The 13876-nt window shown below is 56.9% G+C and overlaps 1 protein-coding gene across 4 annotated transcripts in view; it reads left to right on the top strand.

The window, feature by feature from the left end:
• The window catches only part of STK33 (serine/threonine kinase 33), a 34938-nt gene extending 21895 nt beyond the window's left edge, over window positions 1–13043 (top strand). For all 4 annotated transcript variants that reach the window (XM_069968022.1, XM_069968024.1, XM_069968023.1 and 1 more), the window contains exons 5-13: window positions 1101–1239; window positions 1951–2039; window positions 2663–2750; window positions 3104–3179; window positions 6800–6912; window positions 9497–9582; window positions 10091–10300; window positions 11879–11962; window positions 12653–13043. In XM_069968022.1, the coding sequence (XP_069824123.1) occupies window positions 1101–1239; window positions 1951–2039; window positions 2663–2750; window positions 3104–3179; window positions 6800–6912; window positions 9497–9582; window positions 10091–10300; window positions 11879–11962; window positions 12653–12823 (1056 nt within the window). In that variant the 3' untranslated portion in view covers window positions 12824–13043. The remainder of the gene's footprint in view (window positions 1–1100; window positions 1240–1950; window positions 2040–2662; window positions 2751–3103; window positions 3180–6799; window positions 6913–9496; window positions 9583–10090; window positions 10301–11878; window positions 11963–12652) is intronic.
• Window positions 13044–13876: the final 833 nt, after the last annotated feature.

Genomic DNA, 13876 nt, shown 5'->3' with positions numbered 1-13876 from the left:
GTGGAGTTAGAGAAATAGGAGGTCTCTGATGTGTCTGCACATGGCAGCTAGGTTATACAGACGTATATTAGGTAATTGGGCGCCACCCTTGATTGATGACATACATAGGGTATCATAGGCTATATGGGGACGTTTAGATCTCCAGATGAAGTTAGTAAAGAGGGATCTGAGTTTTGTGACGTCTTTATGTGTAATGAGGAGTGGGATCATTTGCATTGGGTAGAGCAGTTTAGCGAAAGACATCATCTTAATTAATTGTATGCGTCCTAGGATAGATAGGGGTAGATCTTTCCATTTTTTTTATTCATTTTCTATTTTTTTAAAAAGAGGGAAGTAGTTAATAGAATAGATAGAAGAGGAAGAATGGCCAATCTTAATACCTAGATAGGTGAGGTAATGTTTGGCTATTGTGACTCCTTTAGGGTAGTTGTCTTGGGCTAGATGTGGGAGCAGAGGTAAAAGTTCACATTTTGAAGCATTGATTCTAAAGCCAGTGAATGATTTGAAAAATTGAAAATTTTTTAAAATTTTGGGAATGTCTATATGTGGATGTTCTAAGAATATTAGAGTGTCATCAGCAAAACATAATACCTTTGGTTCCACATCTGAACCTTGGTTTTGATGCTGCCAGGGCTTTCAATGGGTGAGGATATCAGTATAAAGGACTACAGTTCCCATGATACCCTTCTTAGACGTCTATTACGGCTGCCTGCCCCTCTAAGTAAGATGTGATGTATTTGCTGTATGTCTTCTTACAGATCTGCTATTGACATGTGAAACACAATCCCCCTGAAGACAAGTTCACTCATACCTGATAACTTAGAGGGTAATTCCCATCCACAGGAAATGCCATAAATGTTTAGGGACCCTCACCTATCATCAACACTGGGGTCCTCCAAACCCCACCCTACCTGGTACTGAACAGAGAGGTGGCCATGATCATGGTAACAGCTGAGCATTCTGATAGATTGTGGGGGTTGTAGTAACTGGCATAGTAGCCCACAGGACAGACAGGCAGCTGGAGATTGCATTGACGAACTGAAGTGCAGCTCTGGAGGTGGCTGCAGGCGGCAATACCTGATAGGTGTGTCATGTTTTAGAGGGTGTACCTGGTGATGGAGCTCTGTGAAGGAGGAGAGCTGCGGGAGATCCTGGCTCGGAGGAAGCGGCTGTCCGAGAGTGAAACCAGACACATCATTCACAGCTTAGCCTGTGCCATCGCCTACCTGCACAAGAAAGGTACGGAGCGCCACTCTGGAGGGACGGGAACATTCACCCATGTGATGTCTGTGGGACCCAAATGTCTGACCCCTCCCATTCCAGAAACAGGGTGTGCCGACCTGTTGCTGCATTATTGAGAGGTCAGATGGGGTTTACTGGAAACAATCAGCAAGTTTGTCAGCAACTAAATCTAAATAGCAGAGTGGACTCCTGGTGGAGGAGCAGCATTCTACATTGGCCCCCCCTGCTGGGAGATCTGGGGTGTTAGTCTGAGCTCGGGTACACCGCCCCCCCCTGCTGGGAGATCTGGGGTGTTAGTCTGAGCTCGGGTACACCGGCTTCCCCTGCTGGGATATCTGCGGTGTTAGTCTTAGCTCGGATACACCGGCTCCCCCTGCTGGGAGATCTGGGGTGTTAGTCTGAGCTCGGGTACACCGCCCCTCCCCCCTGTTGGGAGATCTGCGTGTTAGTCTGAGCTCGGGTACACCGGCTTCCCCTGCTGGGATATCTGCGGTGTTAGTCTGAGCTCGGGTACACCGGCTCCCCCTGCTGGGAGATCTGGGGTGTTAGTCTGAGCTCGGGTATTCCGGCTCCCCCTGCTGGGAGATCTGGGATATTGCACCCCACCCCACAGATTTTGTGTACTTAGTTTATACCTTCAGGTCTATTTGTTGCTCCGTATTGTCGTCTCCTAAACCTTTGTGCACACATTATAATCCTTATCCACAGACATCGTTCATCGGGATCTGAAATTAGAAAACATTCTGGTGCAGAGTGCGGACGCAGCGGACAGTGAAGAGATGATGCTGAACATTAAGGTGCGTCCAACCTGAAGGGGGCGACAGAGCACTAACAATAGAGGAACAATGTCACTACAGCCTACTCCTCCTATAGTCTCAGTCCTACAGCAGTCAGCCGGCTGCAGACCCCAGTGCTTCCAGGGGATGGGAGGCATTACATGGTGCCTGTCTAGTCTGTGTTTTTTGTGCTCCTAGTTATTAGATTTCCCTCGTTGATCGCTTTATAAGACCTGGACCTATTTTTATCGTTGCTCGTTCGCAAATCGTTCGCATTGAATAAGACGTCGTTCAGTCGTTCGCAATAGATACGAACGCAATAGCGAATAAATAGCGAAGAAAAACTATCGCAATTACGATCATAAGTAACGATTATTGTTCCATGGAAATGAGTGAACGTTTTCAGGTCTTTCGCAATAGCGGTCGTTTGAGATCGTTAATCGTTAACTATTATTCAAACGATAATTGTCCAGTGGAATAGGGCCCTTACCTGCCCTATAGCAGTATACTCCAACCTGTGGCTGTCCAGTTCATAAAAAACTACAACTCCCATCATGTACTTCTCAACCTACAGCCACAGGTTGCCCTATAGGACGTATACCCCTAGTGACGGCACCGTCATTTGCTTGTTGTTTTCCCACCAGGTGACGGATTTTGGTCTGGCGGTGCAGAAAGGTGGGGTCGGCAGTGAGAACATGTTGCAGTCCACCTGTGGGACCCCGATATACATGGGTAAGAGCGCTGCTGATGTTGCTGCTGATGTTGATGATGCGTTCTGCCGGATCAGCAGCTGCCACATCAAACATTTAAGTGTGGACTCCCGCCCTGCGCCCCAGCTGCTGCCGCAGTCACTTCCCGCTATTATACAGTCACCTATCATATGTATATTCCTCCAGTCATCACTTCTGTGGGAGGGAAAACGCGGACTGAACAAGCCCGTACATAATTCATCTCCACATCTGCCGTCTTCTCGGGATCGGCGGGGAATAAATTAGACCCCATCAGCGAATTTGTTGTGCGTGGTGTTTAAGCATTTATAAGTGATTTCTGTATTATTAATATTAGTGTTTATCCTCTGCCGGCAGCTCCCGAGGTTATCAACGCCCACGACTACAGCCAGCAGTGCGATATCTGGAGCATCGGCGTCATCATGTATATGCTGTAAGTAGCATCACACTGACCCCTGACCCCAACCAGCCGACTTGGGGATGTGAGGTGTCAATCTGATCTCTGTAGAGTGCTCGGCCCCTCTTCTCTGTAGAGTGCCCCGCCCCTCTTCTCTGTAGAGTGCCCGGCCCCTCTTCTCTGTAGAGTGCCCGGCCCCTCTTCTCTATAGAGTGCCCCGCCCCTCTTCTCTGTAGAGTGCCCCGCCCCTCTTCTCTGTAGAGTGCCCCGCCCCTCTTCTCTGTAGAGTGCCCGGCCCCTCTTCTCTGTAGAGCGCTCGGCCCCTCTTCTCTGTAGAGTGCCCGGCCCCTCTTCTCTGTAGAGCGCCCGGCCCCTCTTCTCTGTAGAGCGCCCGGCCCCTCTTCTCTGTAGAGCGCCCGGCCCCTCTTCTCTGTAGAGCGCCCGGCCCCTCTTCTCTGTAGAGTGCCCCGCCCCTCTTCTCTGTAGAGCGCCCGGCCCCTCTTCTCTGTAGAGTGCCCGGCCCCTCTTCTCTGTAGAGTGCCCGGCCCCTCTTCTCTGTAGAGTGCTCGGCCCCTCTTCTCTGTAGAGCGCTCGGCCCCTCTTCTCTGTAGAGCGCCCGGCCCCTCTTCTCTGTAGAGTGCCCGGCCCCTCTTCTCTGTAGAGCGCCCGGCCCCTCTTCTCTGTAGAGTGCCCGGCCCCTCTTCTCTGTAGAGCGCCCGGCCCCTCTTCTCTGTAGAGCGCCCGGCCCCTCTTCTCTGTAGAGTGCCCGGCCCCTCTTCTCTGTAGAGTGCCCGGCCCCTCTTCTCTGTAGAGTGCCCGGCCCCTCTTCTCTGTAGAGCGCCCGGCCCCTCTTCTCTGTAGAGCGCCCGGCCCCTCTTCTCTGTAGAGTGCTCGGCCCCTCTTCTCTGTAGAGCGCTCGGCCCCTCTTCTCTGTAGAGCGCCCGGCCCCTCTTCTCTGTAGAGTGCCCGGCCCCTCTTCTCTGTAGAGTGCCCGGCCCCTCTTCTCTGTAGAGTGCCCGGCCCCTCTTCTCTGTAGAGTGCCCGGCCCCTCTTCTCTGTAGAGTGCCCGGCCCCTCTTCTCTGTAGAGCGCCCGGCCCCTCTTCTCTGTAGAGCGCCCGGCCCCTCTTCTCTGTAGAGTGCCCGGCCCCTCTTCTCTGTAGAGTGCCCGGCCCCTCTTCTCTGTAGAGTGCCCGGCCCCTCTTCTCTGTAGAGTGCCCGGCCCCTCTTCTCTGTAGAGTGCCCGGCCCCTCTTCTCTGTAGAGCGCTCGGCCCGTCTTCTCTGTAGAGTGCCCGGCCCCTCTTCTCTGTAGAGTGCCCGGCCCCTCTTCTCTGTAGAGTGCCCGGCCCCTCTTCTCTGTAGAGTGCTCGGCCCCTCGTCTCTGTAGAGTGCCCGGCCCCTCTTCTCTGTAGAGTGCCCGGCCCCTCTTCTCTGTAGAGTGCCCGGCCCCTCTTCTCTGTAGAGTGCCCGGCCCCTCTTCTCTGTAGAGCGCTCGGCCCCTCTTCTCTGTAGAGTGCCCCGCCCCTCTTCTCTGTAGAGTGCCCGGCCCCTCTTCTCTGTAGAGCGCCCGGCCCCTCTTCTCTGTAGAGCGCCCGGCCCCTCTTCTCTGTAGAGCGCCCGGCCCCTCTTCTCTGTAGAGCGCCCGGCCCCTCTTCTCTGTAGAGCGCTCGGCCCCTCTTCTCTGTAGAGTGCTCGGCCCCTCTTCTCTGTAGAGTGCTCGGCCCCTCTTCTCTGTAGAGTGCTCGGCCCCTCTTCTCTGTAGAGTGCTCGGCCCCTCTTCTCTGTAGAGTGCTCGGCCCCTCTTCTCTGTAGAGTGCTCGGCCCCTCTTCTCTGTAGAGTGCTCGGCCCCTCTTCTCTGTAGAGCGCCCGGCCCCTCTTCTCTGTAGTGTGCTCGGCCCCTCTTCTCTGTAGAGTGCCCGGCCCCTCTTCTCTGTAGAGTGCCCGGCCCCTCTTCTCTGTAGAGCGCTCGGCCCGTCTTCTCTGTAGAGTGCCCCGCCCGTCTTCTCTGTCCCCTGTGGGTAGCGACCGGCTGTCCCCTGTGGGTAGCGGCCGGCTCTCCCCTGTGGGTAGCGGCCGGCTCTCCCCTGTGGGTAGCGGCCGGCTCTCCCCTGTGGGTAGCGGCCGGCTCTCCCCTGTGGGTAGCGGCCGGCTCTCCCCTGTGGGTAGCGGCCGGCTCTCCCCTGTGGGTAGCGGCCGGCTGTCCTCTGTCGGTAGCTGCTCGCAGTGTAATTTGGAGTTGTCGTCCTGTCATCTATTTCCAGCACTTTCTATTACCACCCCGCCCCCCCCCCCCCAATAGGTTTTGCCGTCATTGCTGATGGATATTTTTTTTATTATTATTTTTTTACATCCTGATGATAGCGAGAACACATGGCATAAACCACCGCACAATTCTCTGCTCCCTCAAGTGACTAATTGCAGTTTTCATTATCCCGTCTATAATATCTTTATACGGCTGCAAAACAAATAAAAAGGAATTTGCATTTTGATGAGGATCATTATGTAATGGCTGCTTCACTGACAGTTGTGGAATTGGGTTACACTCAACAGCGGCGTGATAGACTGCCCGAAAAAGACACCATTTATTAGTCAGAGGGCGACGGCGACACCTACAGGCCTGAGCACTGTGCATGGAAGACAGTGACACCTACAGGCCTGAGCACTGCACAGCATGAAAGACAGTGACACCTACAGGCCTAAGCACTGCACAGCATGGAAGACAGTGACACCTACAGGCCTGAGCGCTGCACAGCATGGAAGACAGTGACACCTACAGGCCTGAGCACTGCACAGAATGGAAGACAGTGACACCTACAGGCCTGAGCACTGCACAGCATGGAAGACAGTGACACCTACAGGCCTGAGCACTGCACAGCATGGAAGACAGTGACTCCTACAGGCCTGAGCACTGCACAGCATGGAAGACGGTGACACCTACAGGCCTGAGCACTGCACAGCATTGAAAACAGTGACACCTACAGGCCTGAGCACTGCACAGCATGGAAGACAGTGACTCCTACAGGCCTGAGCACTGCACAGCATGGAAGACGGTGACACCTACAGGCCTGAGCACTGCACAGCATTGAAAACAGTGACACCTACAAGCCTGAGCACTGCACAGCATGGAAGACAGTGACACCTACAGGCCTGAGCACTGCACAGCATGGAAGACAGTGACACCTACAGGCCTGAGCACTGCACAGCATGGAAGACAGTGACACCTACAGGCCTGAGCACTGCACAGGATGGAATGGAAGACAGTGACTCCTACAGGCCTGAGCACTGCACAGCATGGAAGACGGTGACACCTACAGGCCTGAGCACTGCACAGCATGGAAGACAGTGACACCTACAGGCCTGAGCACTGCACAGCATGGAAGATGGTGACACCTACAGGCCTGAGCACTGCACAGCATTGAAAACAGTGACACCTACAGGCCTGAGCACTGCACAGCATGGAAGATGGTGACACCTACAGGCCGGCCTAAGCACTGAACACCCACAGGGACACATCTGGCACATGGAGGACAGTGACACCTACAGGCCAGCCTGAGCACTACACAGCCAGAGGGACACATCTGCCACATGGAAGACAGTGACATCTCTCTCTCTTTTTCTCTCTCTCTCATTGATTGTTTCTTGTGTTTCTCCCACAGGTTGTCCGGGGATCCGCCATTTATGGGAAGCTCAGAGGAGAAACTTTTTGAACACATAAAGCGAGGAGACCTGATCTTCTCATCCGCGGTGTGGCAGTCTGTGAGCGAGGCGGGTGAGTGCCCCCCACATCTCCTGTATACAAGGAGTGTCCCCCACATCTCCTGTATACAAGGAGTGCCCCCCACATCTCCTGTATACAAGGAGTGCCCCCCGCATCTCCTGTATACAAGTGCCCCCCACATCTCCTGTATACAAGAAGTGCCCCCCACATCTCCGGTATAGAAGGAGTTCCCCCCCGACATCTGTATACAAGGAGTTCCCCCTGACATCTGTATACAAGGAGTGCCCCCCACATCTCCTGTATACAAGGAGTGCCCCCCACATCTCATCCAGGATAACTGCCCCCGTACATCTCATCCAGGATAACTGCCCCCGTACATCTCATCCAGGATAACTGCCCCCGTACATCTCATCCAGGATAACTGCCCCCGTACATCTCATCCAGGATAACTGCCCCCGTACATCTCAGCGTGTGCTGCCAGGAAAAGGCTTTTAGTACCGGTGAGCAGTCCCGGTCCGGAGCGCGGAGGAAGTGGCACATAAAGAGCCTTTTAGCAGGCGAGGCGGCGGCCATTGTTTCGCTGTACTTAGGAAAAGTTCTACTATTGATCGGCTCCATTAGCCCCCGATCCCTTACAGAGAAGAGGGACTCCGGCTGATGGGCGGGAATAGCATGAGCCTTGTGCTGCGGGGAGGCACTTACACAACGCTGTGCTATTATTTGTACAGTCCGGGGGGATCCCGACCACCTCCATTTATTCCTCTCAGGACGGAGGTTCAGCTGAAAGACAAAGAAATGTCCTGCTGATCTGCCGCACAAACACTTTAAGGGAACTGAGGCTTAAAGGAGCGTTCCAGCAAATAGTCACTACTCAGGGCCCTCGAGATCTCTGCTCGTTGGTGACAGGACCCTGCCGGCCTGTGAGGTGACGGGACCCTGCCGGCCTGTGAGGTGACGGGACCCTGCCGGCCTGTGAGGTGACGGGACCCTGCCGGCCTGTGAGGTGACGGGACCCTGCCGGCCTGTGAGGTGACGGGACCCTGCCGGCCTGTGAGGTGACGGGACCCTGCCGGCCTGTGAGGTGACGGGACCCTGCCGGCCTGTGAGGTGACGGGACCCTGCCGGCCTGTGAGGTGACGGGACCCTGCCGGCCTGTGAGGTGACTGGACCCTCATGAATGACAGCAGCAGAGATCGCACCGAGCGCCCCTCATGAATGACAGCAGCAGAGATCGCACCGAGCGCCCCTCATGAATGACAGCAGCAGAGATCGCACCGAGCGCCCCTCATGAATGACAGCAGCAGAGATCTCCCCTGACCGCCCCTCATGACTGACAGCAGCAGAGATCTCCCCTGACCGCCCCTCATGACTGACAGCAGCAGAGATCTCCCCTGACCGCCCCTCATGACTGACAGCAGCAGAGATCTCCCCTGACCGCCCCTCATGACTGACAGCAGCAGAGATCTCCCCTGACCGCCCCTCATGAATGACAGCAGCAGAGATCGCACCGAGCGCCCCTCATGAATGACAGCAGCAGAGATCTCCCCTGACCGCCCCTCATGACTGACAGCAGCAGAGATCTCCCCTGACCGCCCCTCATGACTGACAGCAGCAGAGATCTCCCCTGACCGCCCCTCATGACTGACAGCAGCAGAGATCTCCCCTGACCGCCCCTCATGACTGACAGCAGCAGAGATCTCCCCTGACCGCCCCTCATGAATGACAGCAGCAGAGATCGCACCGAGCGCCCCTCATGAATGACAGCAGCAGAGATCTCCCCTGACTGCCCCTCATGACTGACAGCAGCAGAGATCTCCCCTGACCGCCCCTCATGACTGACAGCAGCAGAGATCTCTCCTGACCGCCCCTCATGACTGACAGCAGCAGAGATCTCCCCTGACCGCCCCTCATGACTGACAGCAGCAGAGATCTCCCCTGACCGCCCCTCATGACTGACAGCAGCAGAGATCTCCCCTGACCGCCCCTCATGACTGACAGCAGCAGAGATCTCCCCTGACCGCCCCTCATGACTGACAGCAGCAGAGATCTCCCCTGACCGCCCCTCATGGCTGATAGCAGCGAGATCTCCCCTGACCGCCCCTCATGGCTGATAGCAGCGAGATCTCCCCTGACCGCCCCTCATGGCTGATAGCAGCGAGATCTCCCCTGACTGCCCCTCATGACTGACAGCAGCAGAGATCTCCCCTGACCGCCCCTCATGACTGATAGCAGCGAGATCTCCCCTGACCGCCCCTTATGACTGACAGCAGCAGAGATCACACTGAGCGCCCCTCATGACTGACAGCAGCAGATATCTCCCCTGACCGCCCCTCATGCTTCTGGGTTTGTTACTGCTGAATCCAGTCCATGCAGTATAATCTACTGCGCAGATCCTGCATCACTAACATGCATCAGTCTGGAGTTCAGAAGATGCAAGTGTAGCGAACCCTCAGCTCTATGAACAGCACTAGGCCAGGATGTTCCTGTATGGTGACAGCGGGGCGGTCAGTGATCGGCGGTTGCTGAGGGGCCCTGGGTCTGATCACGGCGCCCCGGTCAGGACCTCGTGTCCCCCACCCACCATGTTGCTCATCGCTCTCGGTTCCAGTGTTTCCTGTTTATTTTTTCCCTGCAGCTAAAGACGTTCTGCAGAAGCTTCTGAGAGTGGATCCCGCGGACCGGATCACCGCCAACGAGTTGCTGGACCATCCATGGATCACGGTGAGTGTCAGAGCAGCCCTCCCCCGATGGCTGGCGCCTTCTTACATCATAACCCTTATTACATCATAACCCTGCTGCTGTGTCTGATAGTCAGGTTAGATGGCGGGATATTATAGCCATCACATTAGATGGCGGCACATTATGGCAGGATATTATAGCCATCACATTAGATGGCGGCACATTATGGCGGGATATTATAGCCATCACATTAGATGGCGGCACATTATGGCGGGATATTATAGCCATCACTATAGATGGTGGCACATTATGGCGGGATATTATAGCCATCACTATAGATGGTGGCACATTGTGGCGGGATATTATAGCAATCACATTAGATGGTGGCACATTGTGGCGGGATATTATAGCCATCATGTTAGATGGTGGCACATTGTGGCGGGATATTATAGCCATCACGTTAGATGGTGGCACATTATGGCGGAATGTTATACTGTGCTGAATATTTTCCGGCAGCAGGAGTCTCATTGTTTCTGTCGCTCTATGTCAGGGCGACACCAGCAGCATCCAGCGACCGATCAACGTGCTGGAGATGATGAAGACATGGAGGAACAGCCTGGAGAGCGAGGACCCTCCGGGGGGTGACACTAATGGTGTCCCCACCCTGGACACGGCCGAGGACCGGAGCAGCCCAGCCAGCAGCAACGGGACGTCCGAGACCGACAGCTGTAGCAGCAAACCGTCCACACCAACCAAACCAGTACGTGGTGACACCCCCTACCCGAAACCCTGTCCTGGCTATTCCTGGAACCCGCTAATTTACCTGGACCCCTGTCCTGTCTATTCCCGGAACGCCCAACCTACCCGGAGCCTTCTCCTATCTTTTCCCGGGACCCCTCAACTTACGGACCTGTCCTCAGAACCCCTCCACCTACCTGGACCCCTGTCCTACCTATTCCCGGGACCCCTGTCCTACCTATTCCCGGGACCCCTGTCCTACCTATTCCCAGGACCCCTGTCCTACCTATTCCCGAGACCCCTGTCCGACCTATTTCCGAGACCCCTGTCCTACCTATTCCCGGGACCCCTGTCCTACCTATTCCCGGGACAACTAACCTGTCTGTTCCCAGGAACCCTGTCCTACCTATTGCCGGGACCCCTGTCCTACCTATTGCCGGGACCCCTGTCCTACCTATTGCCGGGACCCCTGTCCTACCCGGAGCCCTCTCCTATCTTTTCCCGGGACCCCTCAACTTACGGACCTGTCCTCAGAACCCCTCCACCTACCCGGACCCCTGTCCTACCTATTCCCGGGACCCCTGTCCTACCTATTTCAGGGACCCCTGTCCTACCTATTCCCGGGACCCCTGTCCTACCTATTCCCGGGACCCCTGTCCTACCTATTTCAGGGACCCCTGTCCTACCTATTCCCGGGACCCCTGTCCTACCTATTCCCGGGACCCCTGTCCTACCTATTTCAGGGACCCCTGTCTGTTCCCGGGATATCGGGGGAGGGGAGCTGCAGCTAATGACGGATGTCTTCCCCTTATTGTCCCATAAAGTCGCCTCTTTATTGTTATTGAGGAGTCTGCCGTCTCTCCGGAACGCGCTGTAGATCTCTGCGACGTTTTCACTGTCTTTTTACTGGACAGTAAATGTCAGGCAGTGATGGACGGCGACAGCACAGAGGGTGGGGGGGAGCGCCACCGTAATCCGCTGCTGTGCTTAACGTTACCGGGGGGGGGGGGGGGGGCAATGCTCTGTATTACACAGGTACCTGATATGTGGGGGCGGGGCAGTGGTCTGTATTACACAGGTACCTGATATGTGGGGGCGGGGCAGTGCTCTGTATTACACGGGGCACCTGATACATGGGGGCGGGGCAGTGCCCTGTATTACACAGGGTACCTGATACGTGGGGGCGGGGCAATGCTCTGTATTACACAGGGTACCTGACACATGGGGGCGGGGCAGTGCTCTGTATTACACAGGGTACCTGATACGTGGGGGCGGGGCAGTGCTCTGTATTACACGGGATACCTGATACGTGGGGGTGGGGCAGTGCTCTGTATTACACAGGGTACCTGATACGTGGGGGCGGGGCAGTGCTCTGTATTACACGGGGTACCTGATACGTGGGGGCGGGGCAAAGCTGACCTCATGCTGCTCACAGCTGAGGCTTGGTTACACTTGCACCCAGTGTAGACAATACTCTGTGACCCCGGCTCTGGATGTATTGTATTCTGCAGTCTCTTGTGTATCCGCTCGGACAGCGTTGTCCTCTGATGCCACCGCTCAGCCATTCTGCTCTTTACATTCTGCCCTTTGTTCATTTCAGGTCGGGAAGAAGAAGCTTCTTTCCTCTTCTCTACCGAATGGGACGGTCCTGAGGAAGAGCACAAGTGTCAGGACGTCTAATGCCGTACGTGGAGGGATCCGTGTGTGGGGGCAAGAGGTGTGGCATAGGGGGAGGTTGTCAGGGGAGGTGCTCAGTGTGGGGGAGGGGGTCAGTGTGGCATAGGGGGCAGGTGGGCAGCGTGGGGGAGGGGGTCAGCGTGGTATAGAGGGGTGGCGGGCAGCGTGGGGGAGGGGGTCAGTGTGGCATAGGGGGAGGTTGTCAGCGGGTGATCAGGGGGAGGTGGTCAGTGTGGGGGAGGGGGTCAGTGTGGGGGAGGGGGTCAGCGTGGTATAGAGGGGTGGCGGGCAGCGTGGGGGAGAGGGTCAGTGTGGCAGAGGGTCAGTGTGGCATAGGGGGAGGTTGTCAGCGGGTGATCAGGGGGAGGTGGTCAGTGTGGGGGAGGGGGTCAACGCGGCATTGCAGCGAGGCGGTCAGCACGGGGGAGGGGGTCAGCGTGGCATCAGGCAAAGCTGTCAGTGTGGGGGAGGGGGTCAGCATGGCATAGGGGGAGGTTGTCAGCGGGGCATCGGGGAGGCGGTCAGTGGGGGGGAGGGGGTCAGCGTGGCATCAGGGCAGGCTGTCAGAATGGGGGAGGGGGGCAGTATGGCATCGGGGGGGGGCAGCTGTCGGTGTGGCATCGACAGCTTCCCCTGATGGTATGTGACCATTTTTTCTCTATAACTTTCCCCTATAACTTGTGTTTTATGTTTTCAGTCGGCAGAAAGGAAAACGTCTCCAAAGTCCAGGCCTGGGCGTCTGGTGGACAGTCAGGACCCTTCACTGAGAGGGACCCCTGAGAAGATCAGCCAGAGCTCCAGTCACAGCCTGGGACATAGATTGTCTACCGGACCCCCTAACACCCCCCGGGGGAAAAAAACTATGTAATATAACAATAGGGGGAACCCTTGTGCCAAAATCCTAGGGGCCCAACCCCACCATGAAGAGGAGACGCGGGATAATGTACCGCCATCTGTGCAATCCACAAAACTACCAGAATGGCAAAGGAAAATTCATCGGCATCTGTGCTGGAGAGCGGTCCCTTACCGCACCGACCTCTGGCGGCCCCCTGACCGCACTGACCTCCGGCGGCCCCCTGACCGCACTGACCTCCGGCGGCCCCCTGACCGCACTGACCTCCGGCGGCCCCTGACCGCCCTGACCTCCAGCGGCCCCCTGACCGCACTGACAGCACCCTGACCACACTGACCTCTGGCAGCTCCCTGACCGCACCGACCTCTGGCGGCCCCCTTACCGCACTGACAGCACCCTGACCGCTTCGACCTCTGGCGGCCCCCTGACCGCCCTGACCTCCAGCGGCTCCCTGACAGCACCCTGACCGCACTGACCTCCGGCAGCTCCCTTACCGCACTGACAGCACCCTGACCGAACCGACCTCTGGCGGCCCCCTGACCATCCTGACCTCCAGCGGCCCCCTGACCGCCCTGACCTCCAGCGGCCCCCTGACCGCACTGACCTCCGGCAGCTCCCTTACCGCACCGAGCTCCGGCGCCCCCCTTACCGCACTGACAGCACCCTGACCTCCAGTGGCCCCCTGACAGCACCCTGACCGCACTGACCTCCGGCAGCTCCCTGACCACACTGACCTCTGGCGCCCCCCTGACCTCCAGCGGCCCCCTGACTGCACTGACCTCCAGCGGCCCCCTGACTGCACTGACAGCACCCTGACCGCACTGACCTCCGGCAGCTCCCTTACCGCACCGAGCTCCGGCGCCCCCCTTACCGCACTGACAGCACCCTGACCTCCAGTGGCCCCCTGACAGCACCCTGACCGCACTGACCTCCGGCAGCTCCCTGACCACACCGACCTCTGGCGCCCCCCTGACCTCCAGCGGCCCCCTGACTGCACTGACCTCCAGCGGCCCCCTGACAGCACCGACCTCCGGCAGCGGCGCCCCCCTTACCGCACTGACAGCACCC

The sequence above is a fragment of the Dendropsophus ebraccatus genome, chromosome 4 (assembly GCF_027789765.1).
Source record: "Dendropsophus ebraccatus isolate aDenEbr1 chromosome 4, aDenEbr1.pat, whole genome shotgun sequence".
Taxonomy (NCBI): domain Eukaryota; kingdom Metazoa; phylum Chordata; class Amphibia; order Anura; family Hylidae; genus Dendropsophus; species Dendropsophus ebraccatus.
Note: the sequence above shows the minus strand (reverse complement) of the source record. Positions and strands in the feature narration are given on the sequence as shown.